Source organism: Plectropomus leopardus, chromosome 7 (genome assembly GCF_026936395.1).
Source record: "Plectropomus leopardus strain MGB_pleo_1.0 chromosome 7, ASM2693639v1, whole genome shotgun sequence".
Lineage (NCBI taxonomy): Eukaryota > Metazoa > Chordata > Actinopteri > Perciformes > Serranidae > Plectropomus > Plectropomus leopardus.
In genome coordinates, this window is record NC_142182.1 from 37937225 (window position 1) to 37963366 (window position 26142).

Consider the following 26142-nt stretch of genomic DNA (forward strand, 5'->3'; position numbering starts at 1 on the left):
GATGAAGTGAACCAACAGATAAAGCTGGCTGTCAGACCTAGCAGCAGGATATTTTGCAATACTGTCTAGGTGCTTCAAGTTCATAAGTTGTATGGGCTCATTATTAGGGTTTGTATTTCTCTAATGTCACATGGTGTTATCAGCGTTACTTATAACACTGTCTCTCAGCCCTGGAACTCAAACAATTGTCTGAGGGTCCAAAAATGTATTTAAACAATTTAATTAATATCATAACCCTGAAGATAATCTTAGTTGGCCCTGACCCAGTTTTTGCTGGTCATTGATGGTTTAGCTAGGTGGGCCACCACCCAGACATGCTGGTGTGACCAGCCTGTCAAGCTGTATACATTTATCTTTATCCATATTTTATGACAAGTCAAGTCTGTCTATCTTTTCTTTATAAAGCCCATTTTCAAAAGGAAGAAACCTCAAGAAGACCGGCAGAGGATGATGAGGGATCCCTCTTCCAGGATGGACAGACGAGCAGTAGATGTTGTAAATAACAGCTGAAATACAATCATGACAAAAAGGAAAGAGAAAGAGCGAGGGGAAGGGAGAGGGAGAGATGCACAGCAATAATGGAAACAGATGCATGTCATATTACATTAACGATAGGTGTAAAATTACTAGATGCACTCTATGATCATATTGTGGGTGTTGATAAGAGTCCCATGTGTATATTGATAGTGGAGGCATGGCTCATAATAAAGGCAGTAGAGGGTTGCGTCAAGCACGATCACGGCATCAGCGCAACCAGGACCCATAACACAGGCGTAGCTTCAGGCAGACCACAGCAATGGCAAAACCAAGGCCACGATCAGGGTGAACTGAGGGTACAGTATCAGTGCAGCAACAGCATGAGCACGACCAAAGGCAGGATCACAGCACCAGTTCAGCACGATCAAGTGTGGCCAAGGTTGCTGCCAGTAAAACCAGGAAACAAGGGAGCAGGAATTCTCCGGAGAGGCAACAAAGTTAGAGTTTCAGATGGAGGGAGAAAGAGAAGGAAAAGGAGCTCAGTGTATCAGTTCAACTAAAACACAAGAAACTTGTGCTCCAGAAAAGGATAAGTGCTCAATGAAGAACCTAGGGTCACTAAACAGCAATTATGACTTAAGTATAAAGACCAGAGAGCAATAATAGGAAATAAAGAAAGAAAGAAAGAGGAGGCAAAGCCCAAAAGAAAAAGGAAAGAAGAAAGAAAGAGGAGGCAGACTGAACTGATTTATGCTCTTTGCTTTTCATATTCCCTCCCCCATGACACTGTTATTTCTCCAGACTCATTGATTTGGTTTCAGTTTTACAGGAACTTTAGTGGATAAATCAGCTAGAGTGACCCTCACAAGCTGGTATAACCAGCTAAATTATCAAAACCAAAGGTTCGAACGAAGCAAAACTAATAACAAAAATAATTAATTATATTTTTACACATTTGTTGCTGTAAGAAAGATTGCTTGAAACAAAACAACAGCTGAACCAAAAAAATCACACCTTTATCACAATCAAAAGCAAACAAACTAGAAGGCCCCTCAGTTCTCTAATGGAGCATTAAGGTTTTAACTATTTTATTACAATGATATTAATGTAATTAAAGGTGATATAAAGCACAACTAAGTAACTGAAAACAATTTCACTTTCAAATGGTGACAGCGGTGACATTTTTGATTAATGTGAACCTGCTTTCATTGGTCTATCAGCTCTTTGAAGGTGCATGATGATGACTGAGGCCTCGGACGCAGGTGTTGGTGACTTGACTCATACATGACAAGCACTCTTCTTTGGTGAGTTGGAATTGAACTCAGACTCACAACACTGGGGACTAGAGACTTGACTCAGATTTGAGAGTTGGTGACTATAACACTGATACTCAGACAGTATTTTATTTATTTATTTATTATTATTATTATTATTATTTTTATTATTATCCAGTATTTCTAAGTAAATGTGTTCTGACTATGAAAAGCTAAAACAATATGGATGTAGGCAGAAATATGATGTTTAAAAAAAAAAAAAAAACAACTCTCTGTTGGGTAGTATGACTCTTTGCATGTATTGAGGAATATATGCTAATCAATGAATAACAAATAAGGGTTTTTACAATTCCTTATGACAATAAATTATTTTCCACCACATAAGTAATTTAGTCAGCCAAACAAATCAATCAAATTGACCATAACTGAGACACATATTCATTGTAAAATATCACGAGAACATGAAAAGTTGACACATTTAAGGAAAAATCAAGTTAAACTCAGAACATCTCAATGTCATTCTGAGAGGAGCCTGGACTTGATAACCATGCTAACTATGACTTCATAACCCCCTCCATATCAGTGTCTCTGTCACTGGGGTTAGGCAGTATTACATGTACATGACTCACTATGTCCCTTGGCAATAGTTCTTACTGTAGGTAGGAGAGCTTTCAGACTACTTAATAATTCACTAATCACAAATCATAATACAGATTTCATACCACATGCTCCAGTTTCATATATTGTTTTGTTAAAAACCTGATATAGGTGATATTTGGCCTCTGAGGAGCTGTCTCTGACCCCCTGTCCGCCCCATGTCCCTCTCTGCTGTCTGTCTTTCTCCTGTTCTGCTTTTACTCTGCCCCTGCAGACTCTTTGGCCATGGTAATGTGATGCCCAAAGTAGTACAGCATGTTGATCAGTGGATTTTGTGTCTGTATTCACCCGCCCCCGCCCCCAAATGATTCACCCTGAAACATCTTCTCATATGATACTTCCCTGAACTTTGGACACTTTTACTGCATTAGAAATGCTTTCTCCAACTCCAACTCAAATGTTCAGACACTTTATCTTGATGATGCTGCAATTAAGAGCCTTGTTTTGCACTGCAGAGTCATTTAGGGAACACAGATTTTTGGAATTTGGATTTTCTGAATTTTCATTGCAAAAGCTGTATCTCACATAGAGTAATATGAGGAGGGCTGCAACTAAACAACTTTACAGATTAATCTGTTATAAGCCCAAAGGAATGTGTTTAAATTAAGGCTTTAAAATTATAGATAAAAAAAATCCATCCATCCATCCGATCCTGACCCACGTCCAGGCGAGGGAAACTTTGGACCATTTTTCTTTTTCATCATAAGGGGTCCAGTGAGCTACACTTTTTCTGGTTCCTCCCATAGGACCTGTTTGCCATGGGTGACCCTACCAGGGGCATAAAGCCCCCGACAACTGAGCTCCTAGGATCACTGGGACACGCAAACCCCTCCACCACGAAAAGGTGGTAGCTCAGGAAAGGGAAAAATCATGATAAATTTTATTTTTTAAAACACTTTTATGTTCCATTATTTTGTATTTCAAAACATTTCTGAATTCCATATTGACAAGATGAAGCAGTTCTTACTGGATTGTCTTGATTGATCAAATGACAGCATTGTCACTTTTCAGGAGGTCCAGTTTAGTTATTTTCTCTGATTCATACAGCTCCTGTATTTGTAAAGCTATTGTCCCCCATGACTGTAAGGGGTATCACTAGTCACAACATGCCAACCTGAGAACTGACTTAAGTCTTCAACAATTTTAACCATTCTGTATTCAGTTTCAACCCAATTCACAGTTGTTAACACACTCCAAAACAGTGTTTTGCCAGCTTTGGTGATATGATTTCTCAGTCTGATCAGCTGCAGCTGTGTGCTCAGCTTGTAGGTGATAGCAATTTTATAACTGTTTATGGATCCCAATATGCAGGAATACTCATTGTCAGGGCTGGTGGTAGGACCCAAAAGCAACACAGGGACCGGACAGGGTCTTTCAGGGGCTTTATTGGCACAAACGAAGATAATCACAGTCTCAACAATGTCTACGGAAGTGAAAGTCCATTTCGGTGATCCACCGAGCCGAACCTTAGAGCTGGCCGAACTGGTGACGTGGTTCGGGCAGGGAACCCACCCGAAGAACGGAGCAGGTGAGTCGAGCAGAGCAGTGGAATCAACCCCAACAATGGCGGATCTCACCAGAGAGCGGGCTCGCTGAATTCCTCCCCATCTCAGGGAGCAGGAGGGAGGAAGGCGCGGATCAGACTCGGTGTTGGGAATCGGAAGGCAGGTCGGATCACCGGGACACAGACGAAGCGGGTTAGTCGGGGACGGACAGAGTCAGGCAGGCATGCAGGCAGGCAGGAAATATATGCTATGTAAGGACCGTAATCACTTTAAAGAGAAACAATTAAACAAAAAGCAATGAATGCACACATCAGCCAGCAGGTGATGAGTATTTTAGTACTTTATATATCAGTGAATCAGTCTGTTAGCAATGTAGTTTTTAGTTGACTGGATTGCTAACCAGTGATCATTGACTGGAGCTGTGAACACACAGTTGAATGCACTTAATTCAAGTTACTGTGTAGAAAAACTTGCATAAAAGTTTATGTAATGATCATTTCATCAGTGTATTGGATTAAAATCTTGGTCTTTTGTTTGTTCTTGGCTGAAGGAGATTGTTGTCATAAATGGAGTGTGTTGGGAGAGGAGTTAGGTAAGGTAGGAGGGGAAGTGGTTATGGATGGTTTATGAATGACTTACTTTTAGGATGAGGAGGATGAGCAGGTTGGTAATGAGATTTGTGTGGTATTTTAATAAAAGGTGGATTTTGTTTGAGAATGGGTTTCTGGGAGACAGAGTGGAGCTGTCGATGGTGAGGCAAAAGTTGTAAGCGGTTTTGGTGATAGTCACAATTAAGTTTGAGAAAGTTGGCGTGCATCCATGATATAATTTCAGTGAGAGACTAAGTGAGTTAAATACAAAATATAATTGATTTTATATCCTAATAAGTAATTAAAAAACTGAGTAAAGAAGTATTTTTTTCAAGCTGAGTAATCTGACCAATACACAGCTGTTTAGAAATGTGGATATTCATGGAGGAGGATGTTGTCTTTGTTGTTTTTCTTAACCCTCTAAAGTTCTCAAAGAAGTTTAAATGATGTTTTAAACAGGGCAGTTGTGAAACAGAATAATTTTTTATTTAAAGCTTGAATGTATCAGGCTGTGCTGCCAGTGCGTTGTGGGTCCTGCGGTTTTGTGCATATCCTTTTTCTCTGACACATTTGCAAACACACAACCTGAAACAATAGCTGTGTTGGTAAATGGGCCCAAGGGACTGTACAGTTAAATGACCAATTAGGAGCCAATCAATAAAACTCCCTCCTGACCAACCTAATTAACTGCTACTGTAACAAGAGAGCTGAAATAGCTCATGGCAAGTTCACTGTGCAGTTAAATGAAGAATTAAGTGAGGGTTAACACATCTTGGGCTTTATTCACAAAGCTCCCCAGTAAAAAGAGTTGCTCCCGGTGACCAAATTCTGAGAAAATTCTTAGAATTATGACTTTCTCAGAATTTCCACGTACAGTCAAGACTGGCGTCTGGTTAAGATAAAAGTTATTCACAAAGCATTTAAGCCCTTAGAGAGCTTTTTAAGGTGAAAACTGTTAGGAATAGGGAGGAGGACTTTTAAGAGTTTTAAGAGTTTCTCAATCAGAGGAGAAAATAGAGGGAGAAAATGTAAGGAGAAGTATCCTTCACCACCAGATGACAGTAGTGAGTAAATGAAACACTACAGATTAGATGGTGCAGGGAGAATGTTTGTGGTCAATGTCATTAGAGATGTACTTACATCTCCCAAGTAGCACAATAACGCTATAATGCCAGAAATAAATAAAAAAAGAAAAATGCAACAGTGCAAATCCTTTCACAGTCTCATATTGTGATGCAGTTCATTTTTCATTGTCCACAAGGCTTACAAAAGGACGTGTCTGAGACAACTAATCACACCAGTTAAACAAATGTATTATACCTAGCACCAGGGTCAACCACATCTCCTTACTAAGACAAAAAATTCTATCCCTTCCTTGCTCAAATTTGCTCTGAGAATTTTACTTAATTGCTCCTAAGCTCTGTGAGAGTATCTAAGAATGTCTGTCAATATGGCCCCTGATCTTTTAGGATGAAGTGCTGTTTTGTTCAGTTGGTTCTTAATGCACAGCCTTATATCATAACTAGGCCTATAGCATCAGTCATAAAACATTATGGATGTTACTTATTAGTATCAAGTGTCTTGAATAAACCAGAAGTTGACTGATGGGCTTATGAAAAGTTGTAACAGAGAATGTCAGAAACAAATACAAAAAAAGACTTGAGGCTGATGCTGCAACATGTTTCTAATAATAGTGGCAGTTATAACAATATCAACAGTCCGCATGACAGGAAGAGGAGGCGAGAGTAATGGGGACAGATGAAGCAGATGAATTTATCATTAGTTAATATACTGTGTTAATGTTCATTGAGTATACCATAATCATGCTTTGTAAAACCTGTGTTTAATAAGATACAGGTGAATTTCTTTCCACTTGTTGTCCTGTAAGCTTTGGGTCCTGAAAATTCTGTTAAGATGCAGGTGAATGTGTCTTAGTTGACACTGTAGCAACACCCACATTTCCCATCCTGCCCTGTCCTAGACTGATTTATGCTGGTTATTGTTGTTTTTGTGGGTCGGTCCAAATGCCAGGGCCAAATTTTGTTCCCAGTCAGTCCCTGCAATCATGTTAATAACAGATAAGTGAAGTCTGACTTAATAACCTGTTTGCTTGTGCTGCGACACAATGTCCTGAAAGCACCACCACCACACGCGCGCACACACACACACACACACACACGCACACACACATTTATACTGATGCTCAAACAAAAAGTGCCCTCATTTCAGTGATTCTGAACATTTTCATTTCCCCAAGACACAGGAAAAGAATTTGCATTATATAGCACGTGTATCTACCCATATGGCCAAAAGAAATATTAACTTACTCAAGTTGATCTTCAGCAGGACCATTGCTCAAAATGAGGCCGCTAATCAATAGTGCCATCTGATCTGATGAGCCCTGCTGCTCTGAAACAACTGGCACGCCTCATGTACATTATACTGCTGTGTCGCCTCAGAACAAGAGAGTTATCTTCCAAACTGCAGGACATTGTATCATGTTTAGTGTGGGCATTCTCACCATGCTTCCCCCAAAAATAAAAACCAGTCGAAGAGTAAAAATCAAATATGTTGCTATCATGTGAAGAGCATTGGGTGGAGGGCAGGGTGGATACATTGAGCTTAATTACAGGTGTGACTGATAAATCGAAAAAAAAAAGTGTCTTATTTAAATCATATTTGTATAAAAATCTCATTATTTGACGGTGGACACACTGGAATGTGTAAATTAAAAGATTTCTGTCAATATTCTTTATGTTTATATGATAAAAACTTACAAATACATAAATAATCACATGGCATATTTAAAACAAAAAAGAAAAACTTGACTGAAATGACTTGTTGAAATCAGTTGAAAAAAAATCAAATTTTATAGTGCTTTTATTCAGAAATAACACCAGCTCCCCTGTTTAGTGTACATGTTGCTATAGAAGCTCACTTAAGGCAGCTGACCCGGCTATCTGCCTGTCACTGTCAGCTGCCTGACTCCCTCCTGACTGCTGCCACAGGCTTGTCACTGCAGTGCCAGGGCCACTAATAAGATTTCATCCTCACTGTTTTTTCTTTTACACCTTAACAAGGGTTACTGCTTACTGATGTTTACTGTCCAAATTAATGAGGACATTTTAACACAGGTATTGCTGACAAATGAAAATAGAGCTGACAAAGTGCAAATGCTAGATTAGTTTACTGACAAAAAATGGAACAAGTACCATTAGGTGATGATGGTCCAGATACTAATTTGGCAAGGAGAACCACCTCTTGAATAATAGAAAATATTAATTAATGTTAGCCCCCCTGAATGTCAATGAATATCATTAACGGTTTGAAGTTGGGTTAAATCAAGTCAAGTCAAGTCTATATTATATAATATTATTATATATTAATATTATTTATATAGCCCATTATCACAAAACATGGTTTGCCTCTGAGGGCTTTGCAGTGTACGACATCCCTCTGCCCTCAGACCCTCACATCACCCAAGGAAAAACTCCTATAACGGGAAAAAAAGGAAGAAACCTCAGGAAGAGCAGCAGAGGATGATGAGAGATCCCTCATCCAGGGCGGACAGATGTGCAATAGATGTCGTAAATAACAAATGTTAGTCATTGATAATCACATAACCCCTAGCTGTCTTGAACCCAACAGGGGTTTGAGATTCAGCTGCAACACAGAGCAATGATCTGTTTAGAGATCGATAAGAGATCAATATGCCCCAAATGTTTCATGCTTGATAACAGTGGCAGCTTAAAGACCTCTACATGCCAGAATTGAGTTTAGTTATATCGCCACTTACTGCCAAAAGGATATTAGTGGGATGACAAGATTCACAACAAATATGGTCAAAAAAGCGTGAAGACCTTGACAGTGCTTCTGAGTGAGGATTGCCATTGCCATTGCCATATTGCAATCATGCATTATAAGCCTTGAAACAAGAAGTTGTTGTAACTTGACTGGAACCTATCATCAAATCCACCCCCAATTTCACATTTGATAAAACACCCAGCCTGAATAAATTATCATGCCATATAGGTGTCATAGTCACCGGTTTGCGACAGGAGATAAGTCATGTGTGAAAACTATTATTTGATTTACATGATATTTTTACATGGTGTGGTCTACTATTGATACACAGTAACATGATATATAGTTATGGCGTGTTCTTCAGCAGCTCTCTCCTTGACTGTTGACGGGTGTCCTGCCTATTTCCCCAACAATGCGCAAAGGTGTGAGGGCCCTTTCATCTCTGCTTACAGCTTTAATGCTGTGAAATGTTTGTAAAAGATGCAGATTAATGAAACATTATCTTACAAGAGATGGTAGCTAAAGGAAAGACAAAGAAAAAAGAACGAGAGGACAAAACCATTCAAAGATAAAGAAACTTTTAATGAGTCAGAATCATACACAGAGCCACCTTAAAAGTTCACCACATCTCAGCAATTTAAAAAGACATTATACACGATTTTAAATTATTCTAATACATGGAACTATAAATAAAAGTATAGAGACAGATACACAACACATTATTCAAAGAGACAAAGAGAGAGAAAGAGAGGAAAGGAAAGACACTGACTTATTATTGAGTAATGATGGCATTAACATATTCAGCTTAAATACTTTGTATGGGAAACATGATGCAGAAAAAACACTTTAGACTAAGGGAGGATGAAAGTACACAAGCAAGGCAGATAGATAGATAGATAGATAGAGGGAGGGAGAAGGAGAGAGAGAGAAAGAGCATGAGCCAACAGATGGAAAAAAGACTTTCTTCTCACACCAATGCATTAAGGAGTAGAACGGTATACAAGTGAGACTGTCAATAAAAGCTTAAAGTTGTGATCATACTGGACACATTTAGCAGCGTAGTCAGCGCTGAGAATATTTGAGAGTTTGAGGTGTTTTGCGCACTTATTTTGTCCTCCAGGAAGCTTGCCTGTACTAGCACAGCTGTCTTATCAGAAAATTGTCCTGAGTGGCTGAATATGTGTCAGGTCAGCTGAAAACAGGAGAAATCAGAAAACTGGACTGCTTTTTGGAATCCTGACAGCTAGTAGGCTAAACTCACAAACAAGATGGTCTATAAAGGTTTAGCACGTGGTGCACGTTACCACTACATGGTACTGGCTTTACTCTACTCTACTCTAGTTGCCTTTGGTATCAGGTACTTGTCTGGGGCTCGTTTTCCATCAGAAGATAGTACTACCTCAGTGTAGCTGGTTGTCATAGCGACGACGCGCGAAACTGCCTTGTCAATTTCAACACGACACACACATATGCACAGGGTTCAAATTACACAGTGGCTTTCAGGGGAGTCTCAATTTCCGGTTCACGCCACTACTAAAACATATCACATTCATAAAGTGTGGCAGTGCGCGGTCAATAACAGGGTTATTGCGAAAAAGATTCTACTAATACCACTGTTAGCAGTTAACACCACCAGTAACGTTTCCTCTCTCCCTCTGTCCCTTATTCTGATAATGAGGAGTTCAGGTGACTACGTAAATGTAGGAATGTCTCTAAGCTTCCCTTAGCTCCCCTGTAATTTGAAATGTGCATATGTACAGACTCGCACTTGCTGGATACGCTTGTCAGATAGCAAGGTGAGGAGCATTTGCACCTCCCTGAGCGACCATGGTGTGATCTTTCTGGTTGCCATTTTGGGAAAGAAAAAAAATGATACAAAACTGCAGCCGCTACAATAGCTTGACTACAATAGCTACAATAGCTTTTCAGGGTATTCCGTGCGTGGTGCGGATTGAATGATACAGTGACAATTCTGTCTGACCAATCAGTGGTCTGCAGTGTTTCAGGTCATCGTTTAGTACCTCATAGTACTTTGTTTGGAACCCCAGGAGAGCAGCTACCAAAAAAGATGGTGCCAGATATTTTTTTACTCATGGAAAACCAAAAAAGGGCGAGTAGAGTAGAGTAGAGTAGAGTAGAGCTTGTAACCATGTAGTGGAAACACGCCATAACAGGTGAACTGTAGATTTTGGTGTGCTGATGCATCGATTCTATCCTTCCCTTCTTAAGTAGGCCAAAAGAACTCAAATTTGCCAGTAGAATATTAACCCTACTGCCAGACACAGGATTGATATTGATTAACTCTGCCATCACTGCCAATGTTTTTGAAAGTATCATGTCTGCACATGGAAACGCTGATGCGGTTGAGGTTGGGGAGAGATAATGGCAAAAGTTGAAGATTGGCAATTAAAATACCTGATTTGGTTGGCAGAATATCTCGGTTATGACTTTTTTAAAATGACAACAAAACAAAAAACAACAACAACATTAACAACAATAACAGTTGATTGGTTCCCTGCAAGAAAGTCAGGTGTGCTACACATTGAGCATCCAGCCATCTGCCGTCCAAATCCTGAAGCAGAGCACTAAGAGCACACTGCTTCCTAAATTAGCCCTGAAATGTTGGCTTTTAGGTCATTACCGTGACCTTGGAAATTAACCAATATGATGCTGTGTGTTTAGGGGTACTTTTATACTGGGGCACAACTGTTGACACATTTATATGTACTTGGCCCTAAATTTGGTATAGAAGAAGTTGACTTTTCTAGTCATCAGCTATGCGAGCTGACAGACTATCTGAAAAGATGCTTTTAGCACTTCAGTATGTTATGGCGTCTAAACATGAAAGCACAGCAGTGCAAACTGCCTTTCTTATGAGTCTACAAAGCTTGTTCTGTGTGAGTAAGCACAAACTTCTTACATTTAAGCACTGTGAAAGCTGCACAGGCTAACCTCTGCACCCAGAGGTCCTGCTGGGTAAGGTTACTGACCAGCATCTAGCAAGTCATGTTTAACAACCCTGAGGTTTGTCAGGTTTTATGCCAAAGGATATCACAGGGATGACAGATGGCAATACTGATTAGTCTGAACAGTTGAGGTTCTCAGAATAGATTTCTATTTTGTTACCTCCTGCCCACAAAGAAGGTATTCTTCCACCACATACCAACAGATAATGTAATTTGAAAAAGGAAAGGGTTAATTTGCTACTTCTAGCTCAAACACTTCTCTCTGTTGCAGCATTACTATATGACTGAGGCTGTTAACACAGCTTGGATGTAAGATTACAGTATTACAGTAAAGCTTTAATGTGAAACACCTGAAGTCCATGGAATAAAATAAGAATTTCCATCGTTACCACTGTAGGATTTTCTGTCACTATATCTAGAAATATGAATGGCAAAAACTCACCAGCTGTCAAATTCTGGTATATTCTGGTAAATAATTCAAGGCAAACAGTTGCATCATGGTTGGTGTAACATACAGTATGGTAAATAGTAAATGGACTGTTCTTGTATTGCGCTTTTCTAGTCTTCCAACCTCTCAAAGCACTTTCACACTACATGCCACACTCACCCATTTACACACACATTAACACATTGTTGGCCGAGGCTACTGTACAAGGTGCCACCTGCTACTTAGTATTCATTCACACACACTCACATAGCCGTGAGACACAGCATTGGGAGCAATTTGGGTTTCAGTATTATGAACAAGGATACTTCAACATGATGACTGGAGGAGCCAGGGATTGAACCCTTGACTTTCCAATTAGTGGACAACCCGATGATTCTAGGGGTGTGAGCACATACTGATGCTCTTGGGGCTCTGTACCACAAACGCTGTCCATTCTCCTTCTAAGCTGCGTCTATGGAAAGCTCTACACATGAGCTCAAAAAGCTATGAATATTCTAATGAAACTGCTCCTTCCAATTTCCTAGTAGATTTTATTGGTAAAAAACAACTTCCTGGAGGACACTCAGAAGAAAACATTCACAGTGAAAGAAAAATGCAATGTAATATATGTCACAGATCCGCAACATCATATTTTCTTATATCCTCCTCCTTCCCTTTTTTATACACAGCAGACTTTTTCAGAAGTTTGAAAGTCGAGCAGCCGGGATTTGTTGCACATAGAACTGAGGAGCTACTATGGCTTTCTTATGCCTTGAGCTAAAACTTGACATTTACACTAGTGGAGTACAGCAGTTTAATATGATTACAGTAAAATAAGAACACAGCCACGCATAGTAATGGTATCATACAATAGTTTAGAAAAAGTTCAAACTTTGGCTAAGGTTTAACTCAAGGTGTGAGATTACTTTGGTCATACTCAATCCTTGCATTGTGGTTGTAATTTGTATATGAACATATAATTTGGTTAAAAAACTGAAGCTGCACACAAAAGCATTGGATCAGATTTAGCCATCTCTTCACGCTGCAGTTAAATTACTAGAGCACAAATGTGCTTTTGAGAAATGAGTCTTTAGACCACAATATCAGATACGTGACAATCAAACAACAGTACAGTGAATAGTATAACGGTAGCTTACATATAGATATATCTAACAACTATCGGAGCATGCTTAACCCTCTTCAGTCTTCCCACCCGGTGGCCTCAGGACCCATTCTTTAGACAGATGACAAATTATCAAAGTTATGGCCATAATCTACGACTGAAATCTAGTGAAGGTTTGTCGTTTTTGCATTTAAGTTGACTCATGCACAGTTTTGTATGAGTTTCTGTTGTCAAGCAAATGTATAGAGCATTGCCTTTTGGTTACTAGTTTGTGTTACTAGACAAGTAGTAAAGACTACTGATTTTTGCTAAGGATGTTAGCTGATATTTGAGCCATGGGCACAGTGAGCTGATGCTTAACTCAGTCTTTGCCCTTGACAGAACACCAGCCTATCAAATCTACAGAGCATGTGTGGCTAATCTTCTGATTTGTAATTCCAGGTGCAACTGGACCACTGGCATTGTCCTGAAATCAGTTTAGTTCAAATCGAAATGTTTCTTAGGCACTTGTATAAGCACATCTAATGGGTATGTAAGGATGGAGTGTGTGTATATATGTATATATATATATATATATATATATATATATATATATAAACATGAACAATGCAAAGTGTAAATATCTATTACTAAGTATTAGTATTAGAGTATTATTTATGAAACACTTCAACATTTATGGGAAACTTTGCTAGCTAGATGTCAGCCCATGTTATGCTGAGAGGACAGATTTAGAATAGTTTGAAGAATTATTTGTAACTTGCGAAGCTAGCAGTTTCCTCCTGGTTCCACTCTTTATCCTAAATAGACGGACCACAAAGTTAGTGGACACACAAAAGGTAAACAGACACTAATCTTTTTATCTAGCTCAGAATAGTGAATGGCAAAAAAGTAGCTAATTTCAAAATATTAAACTGTTCATTTAAGAGTGAAGACTGATGCTAATCTTAGCACAGTACTTGGACTCTGAGCAGATTGGCTATATAACTTTACCCCTTTCCTCTATTATCCTTAATCATACATTACCATCAAATGATCAACTAAAAATAAAATAACTAAAATTGATTTAATGTAGAATATCTGGTTAAATTGTTGATTAGACATTGTATGAGTAAAAAAGGAAATAACAACAGTAATTACAACTACAAAGAAAGATTATCAAAATATCTATTGAGTTTCACTGAACCATATGATAACACATCAAGAAGCTAAAAATAATCAAAGTTCAGAAAAGGAAATAAGTTAACATATCTCAAGGCATAGAGTTTTACAATATATACATTCTTTAAAAAAGAATTTTGTCTTTTGACTAGTAGCTCTGTTGTTACCCTTTTTAGTTCAGAGTTCCAATTACCATTCAGCTGATGTTGCTCAATCATATCCAGGATCTGACGTCAGAGTAGATTAAGGTGACAGTCCACAAAAACACTTTCTTACGGTAATCCTTGAAGGACTCCTCCCTCCAAATGTTTGTCTTTCAGTGGTTATCAGTTCTTTTTCCTATGGAGTGGCAAAATATTCCAATGGCTTTGGAGCATGGCAGAGGTCCGCTCTTTGATTTAAAGTATAAATAAATAAAAATATATAGAATATGTTTTTTTATTTTCTAGAAAACAAATAGACAACAACAACAGAAAATTTAACCTCACCTTTGGTAATTCAACGTTCTGGTCAAGCTGCAAAGAGTATTAAAAAAAAGCCTTCTTTGTTTTGTTCATTTTTGCTTTTTCCCTTAAGGGTTGATTTTTTTCTGTATAATTTTTTATCATTTTATTCCTGTTTTTGAGTATTTCTTGCAATACAGTGCTTAAAGTTTGTAAGAAAAATGAGAAAGGCTTATAGCTCAAGTACTTTTTTTAAACAAGTAAACAAAATGTAAAAGTGCTCTTATTTTGAAAGATGATTTTTGAGTTCCCGTTAGGAAAGAAGTTGGAGGCACTTAGGTCCATCTCTATGGCGACAGTCACTCAGGCCACACTTTCAGGCAGATGAAAGTTCTGGTCGGGCTCTTGCGGAGGCAAACAGCTCAGTGGAGTAACATGAGTCCAGGATTAGAAGGCGCATCTTTGAAGGCTTTGCTGATGAAAACTAGCTTTAAAAACAGTGGCTGCTGCACTTGACATGTTTGATGCAAGTTGTACTTTGCTGTTGAGTCACTTTCTTGAAGTTTCAATGAACAGTGTTGAAAAATAAAATCTGTCCTACAATTCTCATCGGAACACTTCATTCCCTTAATGTCAAGACAGAACTGCCTGGTCTTTTTCTAACTGGTTATTGTCTAGAATGGGGTGGTTCATTTTTCTGCATCTTAGTCTCTTTGACATTTGTATTGGGACAATTTTGGTTGCAGCTAAAAAGATGCTGCTGGTTCCAGGGGTATTCAAGCCAACAAAGGTTCCAAAATTGAATGATCAGCAGTTCCTCTCTTCATGGTTTTTTGAAGAACCATCCATCAAAGATAATGATCATCACTTTGCAATAAATTATCCATCAGAAGCAGGTCTTACACCTAAAAGTAGGTAATCAAATGCAATTTTAAACTATAACTGATTTAAATAAGAGCAGATTTAGTGGTTTAGTATTTTAAGAGTCATAAAGAGGTTTGCCATTAACACTTTAAATTTGTATATGAAAGGCATTGAGTCTGGCCAAGCAATAATGGCAAGCCCAAGACATGTACAATTATAGGCAAATAGACATGGCTAGATTAGACATCCTTGAACACACAAGCATCCAAATATTTAAAAAACACAGAGAAATCATCATTCTAAAGTTCTACATTACACAGTGGAAGTCAGAAATGGTTTGGTGTGTAAGAACCAGCAAAAATCAACATGGTGTCATCCCAACTTGTCACATATGCCACTCTGTCAGTGACTTTCTGTATCTATTGTTGACATTTTAGGTATCCCTCTGCATCAGCTGTTTATGCTTTGGAACACGTTATCGTTATGTCAACAAATGCTCATGGTGGGATGACACAGCACGGTCCTTATGTTCACACAACAGCACATGGCAACCAGTGTCTGCGATTAGGCAAAATCATGGATGGTTAGCATTAGCCAAAAGAGGCACATGGTAAGGTGTAGAAACACACACACACACACACACACACACACACACACATCTACTTGGGAAGTGAACTCATGCTCGATAAATTATGTGGTTAATGGCAGCGTTATTACCTGATGTCCTTCAGCATTTCAGGCACATGCAGGCTCTTTCCCTCCAGTCGCATTCTCAAGTGACCCTGCCACTGCACATTGCATCTGTATGCGCACGGTGCTACCCAGTCGTCTGCTAGCGTATAATAATAACGCCACCGGTTCTGTCCGAGCAAGTGCTCATCTTTAATTTAATTGTTATTTACGACATCTATCGTATGTCTGTCCGTCCTGGAAGAGGGATCCCTCTCAGACGCTCTTCCTGAGGTTTTTTCCCCCCTGTTATAGGGTTTTTCTTTGGGGAGTTTTAAGGGGTCGATTTAAGGGTCTAAGGACAGAGAGATGCCGTCAGCTATGAAGCTTTCTGAGGCAAACTGTGATTTGTGATAATGGGCTTTACAAATAAAATTGACTTGACTTGACTTGACTTGACTTGACTTGACTGAATCCATCCAGCCACATTCCGGTTGGACGTGGAAGGTGGCTTTTGTCTCCCTCATACACAGAAAGACCTGACAGAATGGACATACAATACAATAATCTAGGACAGGATATTTGAAATAAAGCCAGGCTGACCTAGATTCTACTGGGCTAAGTCAGGCTTCTTTAAGATAAAACTACAGGCGCTCTGATTTAGACAGGGTGAAATGGGGACACATATAAGCTATAAAACTATGATACTTAAATTATTAGTACAATCAGGTTCATCCGGTTCAGTTTAGTTTGATGCAATCTATTCTTCATAGTCAAGTCTTCAAGTCTCTCAGTCATGAGTTCATTCAAAAAGGAGTAGGACTGGACCACACAAGTCCAAGTCCAACCATTTAAGTAATGTCTTAGACTCTTTCTTTGATTATAATGTGTCACAATGCAATGTATGTGTATTTCATCCCAATCCAGTTAAATGCACATTACTCCACTTTAGCAAATTAATTTCCTTACCCTTTCACCTATCAGGCAGTTGAATGCAGGTACACTCTATTTGTAATCCCGACTCACATGCTTCCATCACACACTATGCTAAAAGTCAATGCCAGTTCTCCTTAAAGGCATTCCATCTCCTAATGGCCCAGTGTCCTCATTTTATGATCTAATCCAACCTTAAAGTCATCAGATTATTTTCCTCTCATATCCATCCCTAACCTAGTATGTCCAGATAGACTGGTGTGGCTTTCATCAGAGTGAACAGCATCTTCTGAATGTCTTTAATGTTGAGGCGCTGTTGTGGCTCCCTCTGCCAGCAGCCTAGCATCATGTCGTAGACTTCTTTGGGACAGAGCCTTGGACGCTCCAGTACCCTGCCCTGAGTAATGCACTCTATCACCTGGGAAGACAGAGAGACACACTGTTAAACAAGACTAAACAAGCCACTGTTCAAAAGGTTATGCAAGTATATGTTGCATGTACATCTGTAAATCTGAAAGTTCTACATTGGGGAACAATGCTCCTTTTAGGTCATGGATACACATTCCATAAAAATTACTCCCCACAAAATTGACCTTCCTCTTTGATAAAGCTTACAGTTAGGGTTGGCTTAGGTTGACTGGACCAGCCCCTAGTTAGGCTGACATAGGTTAATTTGCCGGGGGACTTTCTAGGATATACAGAGCTCCTTTTTCCTTCTCTTGCTTCCTCTATCTGCAAACGCTCTTGTCTTTTTACTGCATTACATTAACTTGGTTGCCTCTCAGGAGCATTTATGATCCCTTGTTTCATAGTTTTCCCAGATCCTGGCTGCAATCTTGGCTGCGCCTGAATCATGGTGATGGCTGTTCTGATGCTGTGATCCTTCCTTTGGCTGTGCTCATGCTGTGGCTGCACTGATGCTGTACTGCCAGCTTGCCTTGATCGTGGCCTTGGTTGGGCTGTTGCTGTGGTCCTGTCTGAAACTGCGCCTCTGTCTTTGGTCTTGGTTGTGCAGATGGCGTGATCCTGCTCAACGCGACCTTCTACTGCCATTATTATCCGTCATGCCTCCACTATTAATATACACATGGGACTCTTATCAACACCTGCAATATTTGCATGTAGCATCACATGCTATCATAGAATGCATTTAGTAATTTTATGTCTATTATTGTTGTTATATGATATGCTATTGTCACCATTATTGCCGTGCTTCTCTCCTCCTCTCTCCCTTCCGTTTTGTGATAATGGGTTTTATGAATAAAACTCAATTTAATTAAATCGAATCACGGCTGCTGATGAGGGGGGCAAACGGGTCTATTGTCCCGGGCAGAACTCGGCCCTCATCAAGTTATGGAATTTTTTTTTTTTTTAAATTCAAAAATATTCCTATATGTGAAAAAAAAGTAATATTTGAGTTGCATGAAAGCTTTTTTTTGCTTGAGATAGTGGTCAAGAATCCCCCCACCCCCAACACAAAAATGGTTTGGCCACTGATCAAAGTTTGATGTTGTCATTTGATTTGAAGTTCAGTCCTGTCAAAATGTCCAGTCAGCACAAGTCCGGTGCTCAGAAAAGGAAGGAAAGGAGAAGAAGAGAAGAAGAAAATAGAGGCCTGAGTGATTTTCTAAACAAATATTTTAAAAAAGGTGATGGTGAAGCTGGGACTCGTGAAGTCAATGTAGAGCAAGGTAAGAAACAGCGCCAACGTTTACCAGCCTTGTAATGTGACCTAGCTCCAATGTTAACGTCCATTAGCTTATAGCCTGACACAAGACGTTATCTTTGGCAGAAGCAGTTGAGCTTGAAAGACACAGAGAAGATAAGAGATAAGAGAGGTGAGAGCTCCAGCTAAAGTCAGGTGACAGAGAGGGCCATGCGTGAGGCAAGACCAGAGCAAGAGATGAAAGAGAGAGAGAGAGAGAGAGAGAGAGAGCGTCACAGTGATGCGGGGGGGCCCCTGCTGCCCCGAAGCGGAGGGACAGAGTCAGGCTGCCGGTGAGAGAGACGAGAGACAGAGAGAGAGTCACAGTGGAGCGGGAGGGGCCCGCTGTCACGGAGTGGAGGGACAGGGTCAGGCTGCCGGTGAGAGAAGAGAGAGACAGGAAGCATCACAGTGATGCAGGAGGGGTCCACTGCTCTGTCGGAGGGTCTGAGCAGGCTGGATCAGAGACTGATCAGACACTTGATTTCAGGGATTCTGCATTTTGGCCAAATAAAGTGACAGACTCTGAGAGTGGACATCATAGGTGTCATGGCGAAATGAATGCCATTTTCTGAGAGGGCAAAGGAATTGGCAGCAGATGTGGAGGGCAGGGAATTCCCAAACTATTTGACATTTTCCACATCCCACAATGGAGGGATGTGGAGGGGAAAAAATCAATAGGGAATGGATAATACCGTAAATTACGTACTAGAAGCCGCTACTTTTTTCACACACTTTGCACCCTGCGGCCTAAACAATGATGCCGCTAATCTATAGATTTTTACGGGCTAACGGCCTCCACGGGGCGCTCTAGCAGGAAGCGCAAGAGCGAGGTGGAAGAGATAATGCGCTGAGGAAGACACTAGTTTGATTGTGTTTTGCGCATCATGCGCACACCCTCATCATGGAAAACACACAAAGAAATGCATATAATGCAGATTTTAAGTTAAAGGCAATCAATCTGGCTGTCGAAGAAGGAAATAGAGCTGCTGCATGTAACCTTGACATCAATGAATTGATGGAGAGACATTGGAGATGGCAGCGTGAAGAACTCACTCAATGCAAAAATATGACAAAAGCTTTCAGAGGTAATAAAAGCAAATGGCCCGAACTTGAAAACATTTTTGAAGACTGGGTGAACACACAGAGAGCAGACGGCCAAGGTGTTTCCACTGTTGAGTAGGAGGCCTGGATGACTAGCGGCGAGAAGTCATTCACCAAAACTGGCCGCATGGGAAGAACAACTTTCGCTCAAGTCTGCCAGTGGATCCTGACAGCGTGGAGTAGTGTAAAAAAAATCCACGATCGCCAACGGGTTCCGAAAGGCTGGACTGCTGGGTGATGAAGAGGACAGCAAAAGCACAAATTTGCCTTGAGACGAAAGTGGAATTGAGAGCGACAACGAAAGAGAGACTGAGAAAGTATGTGATGAAGTCATTCTGAGGCTGTTCAATTCCGACACTGAAGACTTTAGTGGTTTTGAAGATAGCGATCAGTGACTTTTCTGGTAGGTTATTTTTTTAACCAGTTGTGTTACTGCCGTTTAACTGCCATATTACTGCTGTGTTACTGCCTGTAACACACAGGCACTGTTTTGGGAAAAAAAGCATTTATTTAAATAAATAAAACGTGGACACCTGCGGCTTATAGACAAATGCGGCCTATATATGTACAATTTTTTTTCTTTTAGAATTTAGTTGGTACAGCTTATATTCAGGTGCTCAACAGTCCGAACATCACGGTATATAGCAGCTCAAAGAAGGCCTTATTTTGCATACCATGCTTGCTCTTCTCCTGTGAAGTAGAGAAAAGGCCTGAATTGAATTTTAATGCCAATGTCAATAATGAACAGGCTTATAATGTGTTATAGTGTGTGTGCTAAGTTGAAAAGTTATGCCCTAATAATTTAGAATAAAAATTGTTGAGAATTTAATAGATGATAAGTTATGTATATAATAATATAATATGTATATAAAATATATAATATAATATGTTTATTTGTAATACATTTTCATTAAGAGTGATAAAAAGGATAAAAACATTTGAAATACTTTAAAAACCTGTTTAATGTTAAAAGAAATGTTAAGGAAGCTGAAAGAGTGTTTAATATACATGATTTATTTCATTCTTTATTGTTAAAATCGAGATATAATAGCACTGATCTACTGTGTAGGCTGAGCTAGTGTATCTGTGATCGATTGCTTTTGCCTAACTCCTGTTTCAGGGAAATTTGCGCTGTTTTTCCTCATTCTACTAAACGTGTGAGGAAAAAGCACACAATCACTCTCGTGATTAATATGAACATTTTTTTCTTCTTTTCTCTGGAACCATAAGCTGCCTATGACTATTAATGAAAACACTCCAATATTCCAAAAGTCATTATGATGTATTACTGGGCTGCTTGCATTCACCATATTTTGCACTGGCTCTAAGAGGACCCAGACACAGATTCACCATCTTGTTACACACTTGAGTCCCTTTCATGTTGTCTGTTTTCTCGCCAGCTAGAACTGTCTGTCCAACTGCAACATCTATAGCAGAATACACTAAAATTAAACTTAGAAAATCAACTGTCAAAATATGGTTACAGGCTAAACATTGCTTTGGCAGGACCCTTTGTCCTTAAAAATCTCCAATTAATTTCAATATCTTTTTTTTAAAAACCAGGACAAAACACACATACAACACAAGAGAATAAAAGAAATTAAAAAGTGAAACAAAAACAACCAAAAATAAAACTCTGAGACATCCTTAGCCTCTTCTGTTCCCCTCTCACTTACTTACTTACTTGCTCAAAATGAGACACTGTAAATGAATGGGTTACAACTCAAGAATTGCCCTTTATGCAAGATGTGTTATGTTGGCCTGCTTGCCCCTGGGAGTTTGGGGGGTGTTGTTGCGGCCCCCCCGTCAACTACAAACCACATCCAATGACAAACCCTCACACACACACACACACACACACACACACACACACACACACACATGTATTTGCTAAAATTGAAGGCTAATCACTTTTGAAAAGAACCATTGTGGTTGATTGTGGTTGATCATCAAGATTTGCCATTGAGACTAATCATAGACATTTTATGCGACTAACTACCTTATTGCCACTTGCACTATCTCACTGTAACTTTCACGAATAATAATTTCTACAGTAGTGCCCCCACAGGTAAGGTGGATACAAAGGTAAGTGAAAGTGTACCTCATTATTGGCGAGCTGGAACCACGGTTGCTTGCCGTTAGTGAAGATCTCCCACAGGATGACTCCAAAGCTCCACACATCACTCTCTGTGGTGAACTTCCTGTACATGATGCTCTCTGGAGGCATCCAGCGGATAGGCAGCATAGTGTGACCTCCCACCTGAACACACACATACAAATGATGGACATGAAATGTGTGTGATGATGAATATTTTACACATGGTGCTTTGGGGGACCATTAGGCCAGCATTAAGAGTGAACTCCCAAAATATTACAGCTGGGGAAGGCAGAAATCTGTAAAAAGCAAAAAAAAAAACAAAAAACAAACAAACAAACAAAAAAAAAGTAAGAATTTGTGTAAACACTCCCTCCTGCAGTTCTCCCCTCTTTGTTCTAAGCCCCTTCCAACAGACAATTCAGTAACCCAGTGTTTCCCATACAGTTACTTAATCTTATTTCATTGTGGAGTTACCCACAACTCATTTGTTCAGCCCGCCCTTGCCCCACTCAGTGTCTCTGAGTTTGGTCTGGACTGGGAGAAGTCTGGAGGAGTATGAAGACCAAAACTGGTTTCAGGCAACAGAAAAGTCTAAGGCAGCTTGGACAGGCCAACAAGCTTAATATTTTCTTCAATGAATTTGACACGTTGGCCCCTAGTCATCCCACCCTTGACTCATCTGTTGTCTGCCTATAACCACCTACTCCTGTCGCCCTGCCACTCCCACCCACACCCCTCTGCTGACCATGTTTCACATCTTTTCCAACTAAATTAGCGCGTGGTCATGGGTTTTTTAGGTTAGTCCATTATAAGTAAAAAGAGGCATGGAGCCCAGTGAAAACGTTGCAGTGGTTACTTCCTTTCTGATATCACTTTCTATTTAGTCGCTCTTTTAAACTTGGTGGAGACTAATTTGGATCGATATTTGAGCGCTGCTTGGGCGGTTGTTGTGTTTTCATCAGTGGCCTCCAGAGCCAGAGGCAATTAATATCCATGACCACTGGTGAATCATTTGACCCAGGTGTGAACTCTGATTATATCCTATCCTATAACATAAAAGAGCCAGGTGCTGGTGGGTGTTAGTGGGCTTTGCACAGTGCAAAAGGGGCTAAATAAGGCAGCTAACAAGATTCCCCTCAGGTGGGGCTGCAGGACATGATGGCCCCAAGGTGCTCAAAGCCTTTAGGGGGTGCTCCCCTGGTGCAGGTTAAATTTATCAGTGCGTTTACATCATGTTGCAAAAAGTCAAAAAATTGTGTTAGTCTGACTTAAACTGGACTTTAAAATACATATTTTTCATCAGACTGAAATCATACAAGTCAAATGTCTTACAGTCGGATTAACACACTTAAATAACACAGATGGGAATCGAGCTACTCTTTTATGTGTGCGCCTCAACCAGACTTGAACTAGACATCCTGCACATTCTCCATAGTCCAGGCTCTGGGCTTACATCAAAGAGGTTGAACTACATCAATTAGAAAATAGCCAGGAAAAACATAAGAACAAAAGAAAACAAACAAGACGAAGGTACTAAGTAAAGTATAAAGTAAGTAGAAAAGGTCCAAAAGATTATCCATGTTCTCACTGTTCAACATGAAACCTGTTTGTTGCCTGCTAACTTTGGTCCTTTGGTTTGGTATGTGATGTAATATGTCAACCAGAAGAAGCAATCCCTCCAGGATTACAATCACATTATGACATGATTCATTTTCAGAGTCAATATTTGCATAAAATAAAACAAATATATGAAAAATCTTAGCTGGTTTAAAGTTTTCTTTGTCATATCAGTCACAGCAAGTCAAGAAGATTAAGAAACAGCGAGGTCCACAACAATGAAACGGGCTGACCTATTTATGGATAGATACTTCATGGATATGCAAGGATCATATAAGTCACAGTAAGTACCCAGACAGTAACCAGTCCACCTCAACATCAAGCTGCATCACCATGATGATCTATGATGGTGAGGCTACTTGTTACACCATCCACAATAACAGACACTTATGGCTGCTTATTCACTGCTGAACTACACCTAACAACTTGCAGCAACAACTGAAGCTGCTCTGGTGCAAGTGTTTTTGCAGGCTAGTGAAACATCCTATTGCTGACTATTTACTAAAGTTTAAAGTCAGTTGCTGCTCCAACTGTTGTTGATACAGCACTCAAAAATAATTGCAACATGGCCGTTGTTGGTCGTTCTGTTCTCCTTTCCTTTCATTTTGTACATCCAATAGTCCACTAACAACCTTTTCATCTCACCTTGTCACCTTGTGAAACATAGATTTTATCATATTATTATTCATCATCAAGATCTATGCACAGTATATCTGCAGTAGTGTAGTGGTTAGCACTGTTGCCTCACCTGTTCCAAGGTTCCAACACGGGTGGGGTGGGGTTCAGATCTTGGGTGGGGTGGGGTTCACATCTTGGGTGGGGGTGGGCTTTCTATGCGAAGCTTGCGTGTTCTTTCTGCTTTCTATTTCAGCTTTGTTAAAACAAAATCAACTTTACTAATATATCATGGCCTTACCAAATGACATCACCATCAATTATTATGCTTTCTATTATGCATTTTTAATCCATGTGATTTTCATATTTGTGAAACTTTCCTTTATCTGAGAAAAGCTGAGAAATCTAGGACATCATTGCATTATAAAAATTGTATGAGATGATCAGGAACTCACATGCAGGGCCAGTGGGAAAAACACTACTGCACATTCAGTGGGCCACATATCACTGAAGTAAATCCAGAAGCTAGAGATATTTTTGCCAAAGACGCCAGAAATTCATTGGAATCATAAACTGTATATAGAGATGGCCAATGCATCTCTGCTCTCTCAAAATGTACAAAAATGAAGTCAAATATCCCAGATACTATTGCTGCATGATTTGGTAAAAATGTGCGATTGCTATTATAATGACCAATATTGCGATTGCAATTACAATAACATCAAAATAAATTAAAGCTGCAAGCAGCAATGAATGGGCCCTCACACCCCTACGCAAATTGAGGCTACTGGCAGAACTCTGAGTGAAGCAATCATCCATTTCAGTGAAAGTTGGAAAAAGTATGCAGAGAGTTTGGACCCTTGAATGAGACATTTCACATGGTGAATTACTTCCTTTGGACACACAAAATCTACGTCATCTTGGTTTACATCATTTGGAGACCAAACAATGTAAATTTCATGTCAATGAAAGGATAATTGTGTGAGAAGCCATACTTCCTGTTGGAAGTAGGTGGCGCAGTGAGTATCATAGTTCAATGACATGTTGATGTGTTAAGGGCTGCAGCCTGACCACAACTGTGAAATCTGGGGCCAATCGGTCAATTAAAAGTGAAGTTACAACAGCATTCATGGTAAACCTGTACTTCAGAGGGAGGCATCATTAAGGTCTTAAAGGTTTTGTCACCAGATTTGAAGTCATTTGGATAAAACTTGTAGGAGCAGTCCATCAAAGAAGAAACCATGTAATTTCCATGACATTTCATGTTGCCAGTAGGGGGCACTAAAAGTAATCGTAGCAGTTGTCATGTAGATGTGTTCAGGGCAAGACAGTCATCAAACGTGAAGTTTGGTGAAGATTGGTCCATGTCCCTCAGAGTTATAAACTACTTCCTGGTTTAATGGTGAGACATGGAAATGTTTGGCCCAGTAACAACCACACGATGTGACGAAAACTCACAAATGTAATAACTTTTGATGTCTCAGGCCTTCTGAGAGGATTTTCAAAGTTTGAAGTCAATCGGATGAAATCTGTAGGAGAAGATCGAAAAATTGCAAGCCCTGAAAATGGCCAAAAATACGTCAAAATTGCACATTCAATTCAAAATGGCAGACTTCCTGTTGGGTTTATGGTATGGATCCAACAGGCTTTTTTTGTAGGTCTTGGGTTACACATGCCTCCCAAGATTTGTAGCTCTAGGTGAAATGTACTGCATGGGCTGCTTTGTTGAAATCTGTAGGGAGTGCTACAGAGCCATTTTGACACATCAATGCAAAAAATATCATATTAAATATCACATTTTAGGACTTCTGATATGTGTGCCACGTTTGGTGAGTTTTGGTGCATTCTTTGCCTCTCACAAAGTGCTTCCTGTTTTGTGGCAATTCATGCGTTACCTTGACAATCGCGTTTGATGAAAACTGAAAAGATTAATTTCTGTGCATCATGAAGGTCTTTACAGTATTCCAATTGAATATGGGGTTAATTGAGTTAACCGGGGGAAAAATATACAGGGGAAAAATCAAAGAGTAAAAAAAAAAATTTCCTGCTACCAATGGCACTCTGACTATAATTCAAAATTGCACTATAGATGTCTTCAGGCCTGGACTCTTAT

The 26142-nt window shown here is 39.7% G+C and overlaps 1 protein-coding gene across 1 annotated transcript in view; it reads right to left on the reverse strand.

The window, feature by feature from the left end:
- Window positions 1–13404: 13404 nt before the first annotated feature.
- Window positions 13405–26142, reverse strand: part of LOC121950400 (NT-3 growth factor receptor) — a 269926-nt gene continuing 257188 nt past the window's right edge. Inside the window, exons 17-18 of the mRNA XM_042496388.2 lie at window positions 21801–21959; window positions 13405–17308 (exon numbers count right to left, since the gene is read on the reverse strand). Coding sequence (XP_042352322.2) covers window positions 17123–17308; window positions 21801–21959 — 345 coding nt within the window. The 3' untranslated portion in view covers window positions 13405–17122. The remainder of the gene's footprint in view (window positions 17309–21800; window positions 21960–26142) is intronic.